The sequence below is a fragment of the Aquarana catesbeiana genome, linkage group LG09, assembly GCF_042186555.1.
Source record: "Aquarana catesbeiana isolate 2022-GZ linkage group LG09, ASM4218655v1, whole genome shotgun sequence".
NCBI lineage: Eukaryota > Metazoa > Chordata > Amphibia > Anura > Ranidae > Aquarana > Aquarana catesbeiana.
In genome coordinates, this window is record NC_133332.1 from 120,913,279 (window position 1) to 120,932,760 (window position 19,482).

Below are 19,482 nucleotides of genomic sequence, written 5' to 3' on the forward strand. Positions count from 1 at the left end.
TGTCTGAGGTTTACAACCATTTTTTTAAACCCCTAAAAATTGACCCAGCCAATTACCTAAAACTAACAAAGTTCCTTCTTAACATACCTACTCTATCTAAAGCCAGTTTTTTTGGTGCCAGAGCTGTCAGTGGCTAAAGATAAAAATACCCAAATGCTGGAAACTACTGATCGAATGGGAATATTCTTTGTGTCTCCCCCATTCAATTGTTTCCCCAACAATTGTTTCTGTATCTGCTGTTCCTTTTAGACATAGGTTCAGGTGGTCCTCAAACTGAGGCCACTCAGTGTTTGTCATTCCTCATGCTGGTCCATTTTTTGTTTTTTACCCCCTTTAGTTCTATCAGTGTAATTACAGAAAGGGCTGAGTGGAAAGATCCTGATTTCAGCAGATGTGTTCTTCTAACATCACTTCCTAATTCATTTGAGGATCTTGATAACATCACTGTGACACCAGGTAATAACAGATGTGATTATTATTATTTATCATTGTTAACAGAGTACAGGATTTTTTTTTATTGATGACACATTGGTATTTTTGAGGATTTGACCAAAAGTCATATTTTCAAAGATAAAAAATAAACTGAATAAACATACGTAAAACTTTAAGAAAAATAAGAGAGGGTGCCAACCAATTATAAACCAAAGACAAAGACAGCTGCCCCTCTAAGTGCAAACATGACACCTATAGAGTATGTAACGAAATTCAAATGGGCGCTCACCTCGTGCACTTAACAAATAAGTGACAATCAAATATTGAAAATACTCAAAAACTGTATAAAAAACACAACCCCACAGATAAGTGTATAATATCAATCACTAGTATAAAAACATGACTAAATAAAAATAAGTATAAGTGTTATCCTTATGCAAAGTAAATAATTTATATTCCATGAGCTAAAACATCTCATAATTAAATGAAATTCTCATGCTCAAAACATAGAGTCTACAAATCAGTGTATAATGCTAATCACTGGGGTTAATTTACTAAAGGTAAATAGACTGTGCACTGTGAAAAGTGCAGTTGCACTATGTAGGTGCAATTGCTCCAGAGATTAGTAAATGAGCAGTAGCTCTGCTGAATTCCATCATCCAATCACGTGCAAGCAAAATGCTGTTTTTTTTTTTCCTTGAAAGTGATTGGGTATTCTTTGCAAAGTAAAGCGCTTTACCTCATTTACTAAGATCTGGAGCAACTGCACTTGCAGAGTGCAACTGCATTTTGCAAAGTACAGTCTGTTTGCCTTTAGTAAATCAACACCACTGTGTTCATAAAAGTTAAATGAATAAAGGTGGCTCTCTTTTCTCTAATGCCAGAAAAGTGTTCCACCACGTGCCAATTAATACTGCACTCACCGGATCAATAAGGCTGACCAGCATCCTACAAGCGCTTTAAGTTCCAGGATTTAAAAGAGCCATCATCCAATCTTTTCCTGTTACTCATTAGCAGTTCTCATATGATAAGTATGAAAAAATAAAAGAGCCCCAAAAAATGTAAAGTATACAATGTAGTAATTTTATTTAAACTGAATTAATGAAAACCGTATGTCTCCACTCACATAAAAAGGTGCCTTTGGAAAGGTACCGACACAACAAACTCACTATGTTCAGGAGTATCCTTCTGAAGATGCTGAGAGGTCGACGCCCCTTCTGGTTTGATCCTTTACATCACTTCCGAGTCCGTGGAACGCACACCGGCTCTGGTGAATGCGGGCGATGGTGCAATACTCCTGGACATAGTGAGCTGTTTGTGTCAGAGCCTTTCCAAAGGCACCCTTCATGTGAGTGGAGACATACGTTTTCATTAATTCCTTTTTTTTAAAAATACTACATTATATATACTTTTCATTTTTATGGGGCTCTTTTATTTTTCATACTTATCATATGAGAACTGCTAATGAGTACCAGGAGTAGATTGGACGATGGCTCTTTGAAAACCTGGAAGTTAAAGTGCTTGTAGGATGCTGGTCAGCCTCATTGATCTGGTGAGTGCAGTATTTATTGGCACATTGTGGAGCACTTTTCTGGTATCGGGGAGAGATAGTCCCCTTCATTCATTTAACTTTTATATACATGGTGATTGGCAACACACACTGATTTGTGGGCTCAATGATTTGAGCATGAGAATTTCATTTAATGTTGAGATGTTTTAGCACATGGAATATAAATTAATTACTTTGCATAAAGAGAACACTTACTTTTATTTAGTCACGGTTTTTACACTAGTGATTGGTAATATACACTTGAATGTGGGATAGTAGTTTATATATTTGAGTATTTTGAATATTTGATTGTCCTCTTATTTATTTGGTATGTGCACAAGGCGAGTGCTCGTTTGCATTTAGTTGCATACATAAAACTTTGATCAGAAGAATACGATTTTTTGTTTGTTTGTGGGGAATGCTTTGTGAATATGAATTATTTATGCTTTGGGTTAATTGGTGTTATATACATAAATCTCTATGCCTAAAAGCAGGTGCCCAGGGGACATTTAAAGAGGGCGTGACTCTTTAGGAGTCCCATGGGCACCTGCTTTCATGCATAGAGATTCATAGATTTTTGGAACTGAGTCTCACACTTATCTTTGCACCCAAGCCTAGTTTTGATTATTGAAATATACATCTGAATTTGAATAAAATGATGTGCATTTTTTATATTTGAGTGGCAAATGCAACCTTTTCTTTTTGATACTGGTGTCATGAATGCTTTATTGTGTAATACCTAGTCTGGGGAGGAAAATAATAAGTCAGAGAGACTGAAGGTTTAGCATTGGGGAGTGCTCAGAAGGAGCTATGGTGAGCACTGAGAGTGGAATCAGTGGGGAGTAAAGCCCCATGAGAGGCAAAATCTGGCTTTAGAGTTAGATAAGTCAACAAGGTGAGAATGTGTTTAAAAGTTACATGTTAGGGTGAGATTATATGTTATGAATAAGTTTGTTGGTTGGGTTAAAGGTTGTGCTAAAGAAAGGTTCAGTGTTATACAGTGGCGTATCCTCCATGGGTGCAGGGTGTTCACTGCACATGGGCCTCCGAGGGGAGGGGGGCTCACTGTGACCCACCCTGCATACATGGATGATAGTCCCTTGGTTCACAGCCGGGGATGATCGGTGCGGCGGGAGAGACAGCTGTAAGCACCGATCTCCCTGCAAGACAGTCGCTTCTCCTCCTCTCCCGCACACGGCTGTGCTTACAGTTGTCCCTCCCGCCGCACCGATCCTCCCAGGCTGTTCTCCATGTCCTCCTCCTCCGCCTCTCCCCCCTGTCCCATGTAGTCAGCTTCCCTCCTCTCCTCTGCGGGGGATGTGTCAGGATGGAGAACGCAGGAAGGGGGCCAGTAAATATGTCATTTACTGGCCCCTTCCTTTTCTGAATTGGACACAGAGAGCGATTGTTACCGAACGCTCTCTAAGACCTGTAATAACTGAGCAGAGTAACCTGCGTGCTACTCTGCTTCAGTTTATGAATGAGGAGGAGCCTCTGTCTCCTCTCCATTCATCTTCAATGCTGAGAAAGGGACTGGGGAATGTCTGTCCTCAGTCCCTTTTTCTGTATCAAAGGGGAGATGTCAGGGGTCTGTTTAGACCCCTGATATCTCACCAAAGACCACCGACAAGGCTGATTAAAAAAATAAAAATATTGCAAAAAGTATTAAAAAATTAAATTGTAAAAAATGATAAAAAACCTAATTGTAAAAATTAAAAAATGTAAATTAAAAAAAAAATACTGACACCCCCCTCCCCCGCCCTGCCTACACTGTCCACTGCCCCAACCCCCCTCCCCCTCCGAAAAAAATGAAAAACAATTTAAATTGTAAGAAAAAAAAAAAAAACACATAAAAATAAAAAACTGACACCATCTACTGCTCTACTGACACCAACTTCTGCCCTTCTGACTCTGTTCACTGCTTCATAACCCCCCCCTTCCCCAGAAGCACTGTGAAAAGAAAATATTAAGAGAAAAAAATAAACTACAAAATTGTAAAAAAAAATAGATAATAAGATAAAAAAAACAAAAAAACTACCGACACCGACACCGTCCACTGCCTTACTGACACTGTCTAAAATCCCCCCCCCCAATCACTGTGAAAAAAAATTATAAAAAATAATAAAAATTAAAAAATTATGACACTGTCAATTGCTCTACTGACACCGGCCACTGCCCTACTGACACAATCCTGAACATAATACCCACCACTGTACACCCTGCACTCCTCACCTGCACATTCTACCCACCTCCATGCACTCTGCACTCCTCACCTGCACATTCTACCCACCTCCATGCACTCTGCACTCCTCACCTGCATATACTACCCACCACCATACACCCTGCACTCCTCTTCTGTACATAATACTGACCATACACGCCACACTCCTCTCCGTGCACATACTACCCATCTCCATACACTCCATACCCTTCTCCCTGCACATACTACCCATATGCATACACTCCAGTGGCGTAACTAGAACCTTCAGGGCCCCGGTGCAAGAAACCATTAAGGGCCCCCCTGAACCCCAGCCGGGGCCTTCCCTCCGAGTCAGATGGTGGAACTCCAGGGCCTGATTACAGGTAAGGCCTTTGTGAGCCCTGTAGTTCTGCCACTGGTATCAGTAGTTTTTTATTATTTTTTTACAATTTTTTAGGAGCCCCGTTGGGGGGCTTTGGTGTCATTTCAGAGGTCTAAACAGACCTATGATGTTCCACCTTTGAGATAAAGACGAAGACTGAGGACACAGCCCCCAATCGCCTTCTCTGCAGCCTCAGCTACATAGTATGAATGGACAGGAATGGCTCTGTACAGAGCTTCTTGCCCATTCATAAACTGAAGCATAGTAAACGCAGTTTACTATATGCCACAGTTATGAAATGGACAGAGTCAGTGATCGGTACACATTTATTGGCCCATTTCCCACTCTCCGTCCTGACAGATCCCCAGCAGCAGCCAGCAGGAGACAGGATGGGGTAACCTGGCAGAGCTGACGAGAAGGTCCGGGAAAGAGCACACAGGGTCTGGAGTGCACACCTTCCCCATCTCCAGTGACCGGACGCTGGTACTGCTGTACCCCCCCTGGTGTCCAGTGACCCCTGCTGGTACACCCCCCAAATAGCTGGGGATTCAGATTTCCTCTGTGTGTTCTGCCCCCTTCTCCATCCTGGCACCCTAGGATGGCTGACGCCAGCCCTGCCAGCCATTATGGTCTGTAGATGGGGTTTCTGTTCTTAGGAGAGGTGGGGTCCTGGTCCCCAGGGAAGATGGGATCCCTAGGTAAGATGGAGTCCCCATTGCCAGGGGGGATGGGGTTCCTGTCCCTAGGAAGGATGGGGTCCAAGTCCCCAGGGCAGATGGAGTTCCTGCCCTCAGGTGAGATGGGGTCCCTGTCCCGAGGTGAAAAGAGGGCCATGTTCCCATGGGCGATGGGGTCCCTGTCCCCAGGTGAGAAGGGGGTCCCTGTCCTCAGGAGAGAAGGGGGTCCCTGTCCCCAGGGGAGAAGGGGGTCCCTGTCCCCAGGTGAGAAGGGGTCCCTGTCCCCAGGGAGATGGGGTCCCTTTCCCAAGGTGACATGGGGTCCCTGTTCTTAGGGGAGATGGGGTCCCTGTCCCCAGGGGTGATGGGGTCCCTATTTCAGGGGTGATGGGGTCCCTGTCCCCAGGGGTAATGGGGTCCCTGTCTCAGGGGAGATGGGGTCCCTGTCCTTGTGGGAGATGGGGTTACTGTCCCCAGGGGTGATGGGGTCCCTGTCTCAGGGGTGATGGGGTCCCTGTCCTTAGGGGAGATGGGGTCCCTGTCCTTAGGGGCGATGGAGTCCCTGTCCTTAGGGGTGATCGGGTCCCTGTCCTTAGGGGTGATGGGGTCCCTGTCTCAGAGGTGATGGGGTCCCTGTCCCCAGGAGTGATGGGGTCCCTGTCCCCAGGTGAGAAGAGGGTCCCTGTCCCTAGATGAGAAGGGGTCCCTGTCCTCTGGGGAGAAGTGAGCCCTGTCCCCAGGAGAGATGGGGTACCTTTCCCCAGGGGTGATGCGGTCCCTGTTTCAGGGGTGATGGGGTCCCTGTCCTTAGGAGAGATGGGGTCCCTGTCCCCAGGGGTGATGGGGTCCCTGTGTCAAAGGTGATGGTGTCCCTGTCCTTAGAGGTGATGGGGTCCCTGTCCTTAGGGGAGATGGGGTCCCTGTCTCAGAGGTGATGGGGTCCCTGTCCTTTGGGGTGATGGGTTCCCTGTCCTTAGGGGTGATGGGGTCCCTGTCCTTAGGGGAGATGGGGTCCCTATCTCAGAGGTGATGGGGTCCTGTCCTTAGGGGAGATGGGATCCCTGTCTCAGAGGTGATGGGGTCCCTGTCCTTAGGGGTGATGGGATCTCTGTATGGGGTCCCTGCCCTTAGGGGTGATGGGGTCCCTGTCTCAGAGGTGATGGGGTCCCTGTCCTTAGGGGAGATGGGGTCCCTGTCCTTAGGGGTGATGGGGTCCCTGTCCTTAAGGGAGATGGGGTCCCTGTCTTAGGGGTGATGGAGGGGGGTATGTGATGGTATGTGTGGGGGATGGGGTCATCTCACTCACCATGACCAAGCTGCAGGCCGGGCACTCATCCATGGTGGCCTGGGCTCCCTCCAGCGTGCTGCACAGATGATCAGTGTATCTCCCAGAAAGACCTGTCATCTGTGTATGAAGGGGGAGGAGCGGGGCTGGCAGACAAGCCTGCAGTGTCCTCCGAGGAGCCGGCTCTCACAGGGCTGCACACACTGCATTTGTGTGCTTAGTTTGTTTGCCCCTTTAGAAGCATGCAGTGCAGTGTGAGCCGACTCAGGGGGCGGGACTGAAAACGGACTGAGCGGCGCTGCATGGAGCAGGAGAGGAGCTGGCTGTGGACACAGGTCATGCGGAGAACGCAGAACTAAACAGCAGCCAGTGCAGTACTCGAGCATGGAGCTCTGCTAGTCACCCCCCACCTCCAGCCAGCAGCCGGCCACCCTTGCGCACGGTGCACGCATTGGTACTCCTACCCTATGATGCCGCCGGCCATGTGTAAAGGGGCCCGCACGGGCCCCCTGCAGCACAGGGCCCAGTCGCGGCTATGACTCTTGCGCCCCCTATAGTTAGGCCCCTGATACACTCCTTACTCCTCTCCTGCACATACTACCCACCACCGCACACACCCCACTCCTCTCCTGCACATACTACCCACCACTATGCACTCCTCACTGTACATTCCCTATTTAACATAAGTCATCTCAGATTCTATTAAACCACACCCCATTTAGCCACGCCCAACATTTAGCGCAATTTAAGCCACGCCAATTTTTTGCCGTGGCGCACTATGTGCGCCACATTTTTATTTCTGTGCCTAGGGCCCACTTTTTATCTTGCACACGGGCCCACTCATTTCACGATACACCCCTGGTGTTATAGCTAAACCTAAGGCAGATATAAAAATGTGACCTGTTACCAGTCTTCTGTAATCACTGTACAGCATCACACATACTGAGAGTTGAAAGAGCAGCAATAGAAAGCAATCAGGCTCTGATACACATGTTCTGACAGCTAACATGCTGAGAAATCTAATTTCCAGTTCACCTAAGATTGCCTCCAGAACTACATCTCCCAAGAACCTTTTCCTTCCACAAAGTTTGTGAGCCGACTCTTGGAAGGCGGGATAGCATTGTTTTGCTGGGAAAGAAATCACTGTGTGCATGAGGATAGGGACAGAGAGGTTTTAGGACATGCAACAGTCAGGAATGACAATGCTAGTTTCAGCAAAGGCTCTGAGTTGTTAGCTCAGTTAGGTGCACACTGGATTTCTGTCAGGTCAACTCGTATTTTTCAATAACTGTAGCATTTTTAAGTCATAAAACTTGGGGACATGTCTTGGAGAGATGTACTAAATGTGTTTTTCTTTTTTTGAGTTTTGATGCAACATACTGTATGTTTTAAGGTATAATTAAAGGCAAAACTCAGTTTTTATTGCTGTCTATGCTGCATTAGGGAGATTCACCCTCTCTATTTGTCCTGTTTACCATTATCATTGAAAGTGAACGTAAAGAATATCCCAAATTTTGGCTTGTCCCCAGAAAAGTAATAGAGAGGAAATCTTCCAATGGGGACACTAGTTCTGGTGACCTGTGGGGGTTCCAAGGAATTCCCTTAATTTGCAGGGATTTCCCTTCACTTCCTGTTTGGCAATGGGACAGGAAGTAAAGGGAACTCTCCGAAATTAGGACACAGATGGTAAAAAAAATTTGACAGGGGTTATAACCCTTCTTTTCTCTATCCAAAATGAAAAAAAAAAAAATTTGCCTATAGTTCTACTTTAAGAGCGTTGACAAATTCACTTTAATTTCTGCCGTTGCTTCAACAATTTAAGATAAGCTTAGAGCACTTCCAGGTCTTTTTATTCTATACTTCCCTCTACAATAGTGTCATTTTTATTTTAAATGCATATTTTTTTTAAATACTAAATATTTATTTTTAACTTAATGTTCTTGGTTCTGTTTGTCTTCTAGAAAATGCTAAATATCTGGCAGAACACATTTTAAACATGGCAACAAAGGCGCATTCCCTGCCAGAAAATGATATAAGGGTCATTCTAAGCAAAGTCTCTGAAATAATAGCATTGGCAGATACCGACATTACATTTGCCACAATTCATCTGAATGTTATAAACGACATCTTGACCAAAGCTAGTTCTCTGTACAAATTTACAAATCGGTGAGTATACGATTTCCGTTATCTGGTCTGTGAAAGGAAAATGCGAAAGTGACTTAAAAATAAAGCATGCTGTAGATGGTGCGATTTTCTTTCCTGCAATCAAGAGTTGCAGGAAAGTAAATTGTTTAATTTCCCCATCAGTACAGTTAGTGTTGATGGGAGGAATCCCTCCCGTGGAGCTATTGTGTACTCCCGGCAGGAGAAGGGGGGGGGGGATGGTGTTCTGGGACTCGTCCCATGCCTAAGAACAAAGAAATTTTTGCCGCTGGCAATAGTCTCATGAAAAATCCAACAGGCTCATTGTGCCCAAGTTGATCAAGTTGCCTGCCCATACATGGTTCACATTATGGCCAGTCCCTGCTGAACTGCTCAAGATTTGAACCGTCTTTGGCCAGCTTAAGTATTGATGTTCTGGAGCCTTTTTTTTTTCTCGAAAAAAGATTTATTGAAACAATTTACAGTTTGAACATATTTCTGCAGGTTATAAGGCAATACTGGGGGAATGCATATAAAAAGATATATGGCTTAAAGGGGTTGTAAAGGTAAAAGTTTTTTCACCTTAATGCATTCTATGCATTAAGATGAAAAAACTTCCGACAATACCGCCGCCCCCAGCCCCCCCATTTTACTTACCTGAACCCTCGAAAGTCCTGCGCTCGCTCCCGACATCGATTTCTCCGCTCAGCCTGGCCGCTGATTGGCTACAGTGGATGGATTGAAAGCAGCGCAGCCATTGGCTCGCGCTGCTGTCAATCACATCCAATGACGCGGCATGCCAGGGGGCGGGGCCGAGTGATACAGTGAGCGGCTATAGCCGCCGGCTGTATCACGGGAGCGTGCCCGCAAGCACTAACCACCATGCGAGGGAGCTCGCATTAAGGTGGTGAGTACTTGCGGGGAGGAGCTGAAACAGCCGCCGAGGGACCCCAGAAGACCAGGTTCGGGGCCACTCTGTGCAGAACGAGCTGCACAGTTAAGGTAAGTATAACATGTTTGTTATTTAAAAAAAAAAAAAAAAATTACCTTTACAACCCCTTTAAGAACATGTAAACACAACATGGCAGGAATTCATACAGATTAAACAATGAACTCAGCGACTATCAATTGGGTGGAAAACCTTCTGTCCATACTATTCATGAAATTCCTCGTTGGGAAGGGTTGTGGCTTTACGAACCCCCAGTTCATGTGTCCTTGGACGGAAGCCACCTATCCCAAAATTTTGTTGTACTTGTCTGGACAACCTCTGTTGATGTATATGAATTTCTTGTAGGAAAGTGTGTTATTTATATCTAATTTCCAGTCATTGAAGCTGGGGGGAATGGGTCTCATCTACTGTCTGGCTATAATTTTCCTGGCAGAAAACAGTGTTTCATGCAGGAATGTTTTAGTGAATTTGTCTATCTCGGGGTTGGGGACTATCCCCAGGAGGCATTGTTTGGGGTCGAGGGTGAGAGGGGATCCCATGTCATCATGGAGGAAATCTACAATCTGCTTCCATAGACTCTGAAGGACCAGACATGTCCAAATTAAATGGAAGAATGTGCCCGTCGCCTGGTTACACATTGTACACAAGGTATAAGATTGTTGCCTAAAGCGGGCAACTCTTAGGGGGGGTAAGGTATGCTCAGTGCAATATATACAACTGGGTCAACCTGTCCGAAAGTTTGGGGGATACAGTCTTGCATGAATCCAGTGCCTCCCCCCACTCCTCATCCTCTAATGGGCCCACCTCTCCTTCCCATCTTGGTTTAAGACTGTAAGCTAGCGTGGTTGATGTTGGGGTTAGGAGCATAACATAAAAATCTGAGATCAGCCTTCGTGGATCGTCCCCCTTGACTACTGCCATAATGACATAGGGGGCAGACTGTGGCAAAGGTTGGGGGAACTGAGTTTGAGCTGCGTGGTGCGCTTGGAAGAATCTAAAGAGCAGGGATTCAGGCAGCATGAACTCATTTTGGAGGCCCTCGAAGTTTTTAAGTGTGCCTTCAGAAATTATGTGGTGTAAGTAATATATCCCATGTTCTCTCCATATCTCTGTGTCAGGAATTGAGAGGAACTCTGAGAGTAATTTATTGTGCCATAGAGGGGTATAGACATTGTATTTGGGGGTTGTCAACATTTTAGTGGCAATATCCCATATGTGCCTATATTAGTAAAGGAGAGACCCACGGTCTCTCTTATGCCCCGTACACACGGTCGGATTTTCCGACGGAAAATGTGTGATAGGACCTTGTTGTCAGAAATTCCGACCGTGTGTAGGCTCCATCACACATTTTCCATCAGATTTTCCGACACACAAAGTTTGAGAGCAGGCTATAAAATTTTCCGACAACAAAATCCGTTGTCGGAATTTCTGATCGTGTGTACACAAATCCGACGTACAAAGTGCCACGCATGCTCAGAATAAATAAAGAGATGAAAGCTATTGGCTACTGCCCCGTTTATAGTCCCGACGTACGTGTTTTACGTCACCGCGTTCAGAATAATCGGATTTTCCGACAGCTTTGTGTGACCGTGTGTATGCAAGACAAGTTTGAGCCAACATCCGTCGGAAAAAATCCTAGGATTTTGTTGTCGGAATGTCCAATCAATGTCCGACCGTGTGTACGGGGCATTAGAATTATTCCCATCTTGGCCCACTGGGATTGCAGTAAGTGGATCTGTGGTTGGTTGCGCCCACCGTGGACAAAGGAGCGTGAGGAATCTGAGTCTGTCGGTTTTGTCTATGTGATATAGCTGAGATAGTTGGGATGCGAGGTAATAGAGATTCAGGTCAGAAAGTGCCGTTCCACCCAGGTCAGTAGGGTTCTTAAGGACTCTCCAGGCCAGTTTGTGTCTGTTGTTACCCCAAATGAATGTCCTAAGTATGGCCTCCATTGATTTAAAAAGTTTCAAGGGTAAGTATACGGGTGTGTGCCAAAGCATGTACAATATTTTGGGTAGTAATATCATTTTAATAATAGTAATGCGGCCCCAGACAGCGAGCGGCAGTCTTGCCCATGTTCTGGAGCCTTTAATTTATCTCTTTGTCTGTTACATGTGAGATTAGCATTGTATAACAGACTGAGACAATGCTTTTCAAAAAAGAGAGATAAAGGTAATGTAACAGTTAAATATCCCCAGCAGAATATGTGTTTGTTAACTGTTTATCCATGCACAGAAAATCAGACTTACCAATTTAAAGCTGAACTCTGGCAGACATATAGAAACCAATTATTTAAGGTCTGTATTTATTATTAATAATAAAATATATATATTTTAAAATTCAACCAGTGTAAGTGCTTGAATTTGACTTAGTACCTATTTCTTGCAATCCCCTGTACAGCTTTCTGGGAGAGGGAGGGGCAGTACTGGGAGCCAATCAGAACAGGTGTAAAAAAAAAAAAAATGCTGAAGGGGATCAAGCTAATAGCTCAGCAGAGTGAGCAGGGGGATGGCCTCGTCATTCTGCTGCTGCTTCTTCATTGTTAAATCACTGGGGCTGGGGTAAGGTGGTGTAAGCAGTGTATTTATTAGGCCCCAGGCACACTAGGTGAATAGCCCTGATGCATGGGGTTCTGGCATTTAGTTTAGCCACAGGTAGAGGACACAGGTGTGCTGTCCTGCCCACTGCCTGCAGCCTGGCAAGCTCTGAGAGAGGATGACAGCTGCTGCGGCTGGACAGCATGATTAGCTGTAATTTCTTTTAGTGCAGTATGCACCCAGAGATGACTGCCCAGAACCCAAGTCTGTGTTCGGGAAATTTGTCCCTTGGCGCATACTGTCCTATATGTAAGTACTGCTGAGTGCACCAACCCAGCCGCATCCAGCTGTAGCAGCTGTCAGCTATTCATAAAGTTTGCTGCTAGCAGTAGGGCTGGATGGTACCACAAAAATAGGACAGACTGAAAAAAATAGGCAATAATATTTCACCCTTGCAGTGTAGCATAGTAAAAATTTACAAAACTTTATTTATTCCAACAATTCGTTTAAAATCTTCAACAATGAGATATATTTATATATCAACACCTTCCAACAGTGGGATGACAGCCCTTTATAATCAATTCGGATTGTAGCGTCCTATTGGCCAATAACACGTCATTTGAGCCGATAAGAGCTGGATGCACAGTGCAAACATACCTAGGTACATTACAAAAAATACATTACTACTATAATGGTGAGTAATTCAGGATAGCATCTACTGCGGCTCGACCAGCAAAATCAGATTAAGCTAATCAAATATGGTGAATTAAGTACCCTGATAATTATGTCAAAGAAATGATGAAGCTGATTCAACATCAAAGGTGGAAATGCCGACACAAACAGTAACTGTTGGTGTAGAGTCTCAGTTTCAGTGTTAGAGAGGGCTATTTTTCTCCGAAAATAGGTACAGGTATTCTTCCTTCCCAAGTCGCCCCTTGTCTCTGCCCCCTACCTACCTCTGTGCATCGTCCGTTGGTTCCACCTCTACCCACCTCCAAGTACTGCCCCTTTTAGAAAATACAGAACCAAGTATCATTTTGTGGTGCTAAATCATTTGTATAGAATTTGTTAATGATAATAGGAACGGTGTAAAATAGATCCCCTGCAGACAGTAACAATAGACCCACCCCCAGCAACAGATCCCTATCAGCAACAATAGATCCCCAGCTATATTAGATACCCCCAACAGCAAGAGATCCCATGCTGCAACAATAGACCCCGGGCAACAAAATACCCCCACAGTAACAATAGATCCGCACCAGTAACAATAGATGCCCTCAGCAACAATAGATCTCCCTGCAACAATAGATTTCCAAGCAGCCAGCATCAATAGACCCTCCAGCACACCCCAGCACCCCTTGCCATTACATATACTCGGTGCTAAAGTTGCCAGAACTGTGTTACCCCACGTTCCCGCTAAAGAAAAAGCCCTGGTGTTAGATGCAGCACTAAAGCTCAAATTGCAAAATAAGGCACTTAGGTTGAAATCCATAGATAGCAAAAGCAAGCACCACTGAATTGCATGTGGTTTGGAAATTGACACTCAGCATGCTCTTGGATGAGAGCAATAATCTGTCAGTTCACAGAGACATTTCTCCACTGTTGGAGATTAAGCTGAATCCATTTTTCCTATAGGTATTGAACAATCACTTTCCACATGCATTTATCCAGGTAAGTGTAGAGTTAAACTTGGCAGCAGGGCTTTTTTTTAGCGGGAACGCGGGCGAACGCAGTTCCGGCACCTTCACCACTGACAGCAAGTGGTGCTGGGGTGTGCTGCAGGGTCTATTGATACCCACTACTAGGGGATTTATTCTAGCTGGAGGGTATTTTTGCATGGGGGTCTATTGTTTCTGAGGAAGTCTATTGCTGTTGGTGGAAGACCTACTGTTGCTGGGGGTGTGTCTTATATTGCTGGGGGGTCAGTTGCTGGGAGAGATCTACTGTTGAGGGAGGGGTCTATTGTTGCTGGCTGCTGGAGAATCTATTGATGCTGACTGTGGGGAGATCTGCTGTTGCTGCTGGGAGTCTATTGTTGCTGGGGGGGGGGGTTTGTGGTGGGTGGTCTATTGTTGCTGGAGGGGGCTCTATTGTTACTGACTGCAGGGGTTCTATTTTACTGCTTTTGTTGTTATAATTACCAAATTCCTTACGGATTACTTAGCACCACAAATTGATACTTGGTTCTGTATTGTCTAAAAGGGCAGTACTGGGAGGTGGGTAGGGGATGGAACCAAGGAACGGTGCTCGGAGGTGGGTAGGGGTGGAGAAAAGGGGTGGCTCAGAAAGGGGGAGTTCCTGTACCTATTTTCTGAGAAAAAAAAGCCCTGCTTGGCAGTGAAGCAAAGCAGAATAAATGGAGTTCTGGCAAACAGAGAGAGATACAAGTAACAGGAGCACAGTGATGTTATTGTAAAGTTCTCTTAATTGGAGTTCTGTCACTTACAGGTTCCTCTTCTACACGTATGTGTCTTCAGTCTCTCCCAGTTCAAAAGGAGCCGCTTCCACACTGCACTTTCAGCCCATTGTGGTGCTGTGGATAATGTGAACAGGGTACTTCCACTTTTGTAAAAAGTCTACGATACTTCAGGCTGGTATTGAAGCTGCATTCAGCTCATTCCGGCTATAGTCCATAGGACATGGGGACACATTCAGACGTTGCATCTGGGCGTGATGACGTCATCACGTTGACGCATTTCACTCACCAATCACTGCAATCTTCTTCAGGACCTCTAAACTAAACTCTATCAGAGGATGGCAGATGCTGTGGCTGGACAGTATGACTAGCTGCAATTTCTTTTAGTGCAGTATGCGCACAGGGATGACTGCCTAGAATGCAAGTCTGTGTTCTGGAAATTTGTCTCTTGCCTCGTACAGTCCTAAACAGAAGTACTGCTGAGTGCACCACCCAGCCCCATCTAGCGACAGCAGCTATCAGCCTCTCATAGAGTTTGACAGGCTACCAGTAGTGGGGCTGGATGGTACACTTGTTCCCTCCAACCAAGGCTGAACAAGGAAACACCATGCTCCCCACACTGAGGTGCTCTATAGGAAGGGCCAGAGCCGCCTCTATTTTTTGAGGAGACTGAGGTCTTTTAACATCTGCCGGACGATGCTGAAGATGTTTTATGAGTCTATGGTGGCCAGCGCTCTCCTTTATGCAGTGGCATGCTAGGGAAGCAGGCTAAGGTTGGCCAACACCAACAGACTCAACAAACTGATTCAGAAGGTCAGTGATGTTGTTGGATTGGAGTTGGAGTCTTTCACAACAGTGCTGGAGAGGTGAATGTTGTTCAAGGTATGTTCAATCTTGGAAGACTCCTCCCACCCACTCCACAATACGCTGGTCAGTCTGTGGAGTACCATCAGTGACAGATTGTTACAACCACGATGCACCACAGAGCGACACAGGAAATCATTTTGCCTGTGGCCATCAGATTATATAATATTTTTCTGTGAGGATTGGAGGTGAAGATTTAAATCTGGTTTATGATCAGGATTTTTATGTAGTTTTTCTAGTATGTTGGTATTATGTTTATTATTTGGGGTAATGCTATAGAAAGTGGTGTATTTTATGCATTTTGGTAGTTTGATTTTCTGTTATTTTTTAATCTGTGTTATTTATTCTATGCTGTATTTTAGTTGTATGGAAGGTTTATTAGAGTATAACTTTAATTTGTTTTATTGTGCTAATTGTTGTTATTGATACTTTGCACTACAAGTGTACTTGGAAGTGAACTTGGAAGTGCAGTCTCTGTAGATCTGAGAGTAAGATCTGAAATGAGGGGAAGCTCTGCTGATTTTATCATCCAATTATGTACAAGCAAAAATGTTGTTTTCTATATTCCTTGCATGTCCCCCTCAGATCTACAGCGACTGCACTTCCAAGTGCACTTGCAGTGCACTTGTAGTGCAAACTGGATTTGCCTTTAGTAAATGTGGCACATAATTGTGAAGTTGAAGGAAAATGATAAATGGTTTTCAAAATGTTTTACAAATAGATATGTGAAAAGTGTGGCGTGCATTTGTATTCAGCCCCCGAGTCACTACTTTGTAGAACCACCTTTCCCTGCAATTACAGCTGCAAGTCTTGGGTATGTCCCTACCAGCTTTGCACATCTAGAGAGTGACATTTTTGCCCATTCTTCTTTGCAAAATAGCTCAAGCTCTGTCAGATTGGATGGAGAGTATCTGTGAATAGCAATTTTCAAGTCTTGCTGCAGATTCTCAATTGGATTAAGGTCTGGACTTTAACTGGGCCATTCTAACACATGAATTTGCTTTTATCTAAACCATTCCATTGTAGCTCTGGCTGTATGTTTCAGGTCGTTGTCCTGCTGCAAGGTGAACCTCCGCCCCAGTCTCAAGTCATTTGCAGACTCTAATGCCGCGTACACACGGTCGGACATTGATCGGACATTCTGACAACAAAATCCATGGATTTTTTTCCGACGGATATTGGCTCAAACTTGTCTTGCATACACACAGTCACACAAAGTTGGTCGGAAATTCCGAACGTCAGGGATGCGGTGACGTACAACACGTACGAAGAGCCAAGAAATATGAAGTTCAATAGCCAGTGCGGCTATTCTGCTTGATTCTGAGCATGCGTTGCACTTTGTACGTCGGAATTGTGTACACACGATCGGAATTTGCGCAAACGGATTTTATTGTCGGAAAATTTGAGAACCAGATCTCAAATTTTGTGCGACGGAAATTCCGATGGAAACTGTCTGATGGAGCCTACACACAGTCCGACCGTGTGTACGGGGCATTACAGGTTTTCTTCTAAGATATTTGGCTCCACCCATCTTCCCATCAACTCTGACCAGCTTTTCTGTCACTGCTGAAGAAAAGCATCCCCACAACATGATGCTGCCACTGCCATGTTTCACAATGGGGATGGTGTGTTCAAGGTGATGTGCAGTGTTAGTTTTCCGCCACACATAGCGTTTTGCTTTTAGGCCAAAAAGTTCAATTTTTGTCTCATCTGAGCAGAGCACCTTCTTCCACATGTTTGCTGTGTCCCCAGATGGCTTCTCGCAAACTGCAAACAGGACTTCTTATGGCTTTCTTTCAACAATTACTTTCTTCTTGTTAAGCCCCTTTCACACATGCGGACCGTATGTCCGTATTTCATCCATCCGTTTTCGGATGAAATACGGACATACATGCATCCCTATGGGATAGCGGGTGTCAGCGGATGTACTTCCGCTGACACCCGATGTTGTCCGGCTCCGCTATCGTCCGATTCTGCGGACGGAAGAAAATCCTATTTTTCTATCCGTCTGCAGAGCGGATCGGATGAACACGGACAGACGGTCCGTGTTCCTCCGATCCCCCATAGGGGAGAGCGGAGATCTGACAGGGCGGTCCCTGCACAGTGTGCGGGTCCCGCCCTGTCATCTGCCGGCTCAGCTGGGGAAAGCGGAGCGATCCCCGCTGAGCAGCGGATAAACACGGGGCGGATCAACACGATCCGTCCCGTGTGAAAGGGGCCTAACTCTTCCATAAAGGCCAGATTTGTGGAGTGCACGACTAATAGTTGTACTGTGGAGAGATTCTACCACCTAAGCTGTGGATCTCTGCAGCTCCACCAGAGTTATCATATGCCTCTTGGTTGCTTCTCTGATTAATGCTCTCCTTGCCCAGGCCTGACAGTTTAGGTGGATGGCCATGTCTTGGTAGGTTTGCAGTTGTACCATACTCTTTCCATTTTGAGATGATGGATTAAACAGTGCTTCCTTGAGATGTTCAAAGCTTAGGATATTTTTTTTATAACCTAATCCTGCTTTTAACTTCTCCACAACTTAATCCTGACCTGTCTGGTGTGTTTCTTGGCCTTCATGATGCTCTTTGTTCACTAAGGTTCTCTAACATAGTTCTGAGGACTTCACAGAACATCTGTATTTATACTGAGATTAAATCACACACAGGTGACTTCTGAAGGCAATTGGTGCCACTAGATTTTAGATAGGGGTATCAGAGTAAAGGGGGCTGAATACAAATGCACGCCACACTTTTCAGATATTTATTTGTAAAAAAAAAATTGAAAACCATTTATCATTTTCCTTCTACTTCACAATTATGTGCCACTTTGTATAGAAAGGGAAACATTTGGTTTTTAAAGGTGCAGACAGGGTGACACAAGTTTAATGTACAAAATTTCACATTTTATTTAGAAAAATTAATAAAAAAAATGGTTGTAAAAAGAGTTTACATGCAATGTAAACTCTATATATAGTGCAAACGAAGGATTGCTTTCTCAACATGTTTCACCACACATCGTGGCTTCTTCAGGAGAGTAGTATCTATTAGGCACTGAGAGAACAATACAGTAAATTACAAAGTACACAAAAAAAGACAAAGAAAAAAACACTATAAATACAAGGCAAAAAAATATATTGTACCACACATCCAAACTGCCAATGCAACATTTAAGCCAAATATTGGATCTGTTTACCTGTATGCAGGTCTTTCAAAAAATTGAAGTAGCGAATTGAATGCAAACTCAAGTAGTTAAGCTACTAAAATCGGGATGCAAGCCCAGCCAGAGGATCAGTTGATGACCACAGAGGGTAGGTAAAATCGTGTTTTTAACTGATGGAAGAGATGTGAGTGGAGAAAGGAATGTAATGATCTTTAAATTACGTCTCTTAATTCTTAACTTTTCAATATTTATCTTTTATCTCTTTATTACTTTTTCTTTTTCTTGTTTTATTTTTTTTTTTTATAAATATATATATATATATAAACAGTGTAATGGAATCTGTACCTGTAATAGAGGATTGACTTGGGACCAAGGAGTCCAGGTTTATCAAGCTGCTTTAATTCGTGTTCTTTCCAGGACAGAACCCCCAAACAAAGAGGGGGGTGGAAAAAGACAAACGAGAAAGCCTAGAGACAACGGCAATATTTCAGTCAGGGGACCCAAAACAGAAGCAAGGGTTTCCTCAAAAGTTAGTCCAAAATTTCCTCAGAGTAGCATTAAATACCTGGATCAACTGGTAAATGAAGAAAGTGACATCCTCCTCCTCTCAGGCTGGATCTCTGTTGAACCACCACCAGAGTGTTTAAATACCCTCCCCCTCTCCAAATTTGGTGCCACAAAATGGCGCCAAAGCCTAGGGGAGGGGCGGATGCTACAGGGGCATCTACCAATAGGCAGCAAAACCGGAAGTGACACCTTCAGCCAGGTCAGGAAGAGAAATACATCAATCAAATCAATATGATCAAAGGTACTGGGCACACCGGAAGTGACGCTAGGTGGCGCAATGGAAGTGACCAGACAACACCTCTAGGACTGTCAGCAGTGATGTAAATGCCCAA

The 19,482-nt window shown here is 44.6% G+C and overlaps 1 protein-coding gene across 1 annotated transcript in view; it reads left to right on the top strand.

Moving 5' to 3' along the window:
- Positions 1-342: 342 nt before the first annotated feature.
- Positions 343-19,482, top strand: part of LOC141108983 (adhesion G-protein coupled receptor G2-like) — a 47,193-nt gene continuing 28,053 nt past the window's right edge. The window contains exons 1-2 of the mRNA XM_073600940.1: positions 343-456; positions 8,487-8,691. Of these exons, the coding sequence (XP_073457041.1) occupies positions 8,522-8,691 (170 nt within the window). The 5' untranslated portion in view covers positions 343-456; positions 8,487-8,521. The remainder of the gene's footprint in view (positions 457-8,486; positions 8,692-19,482) is intronic.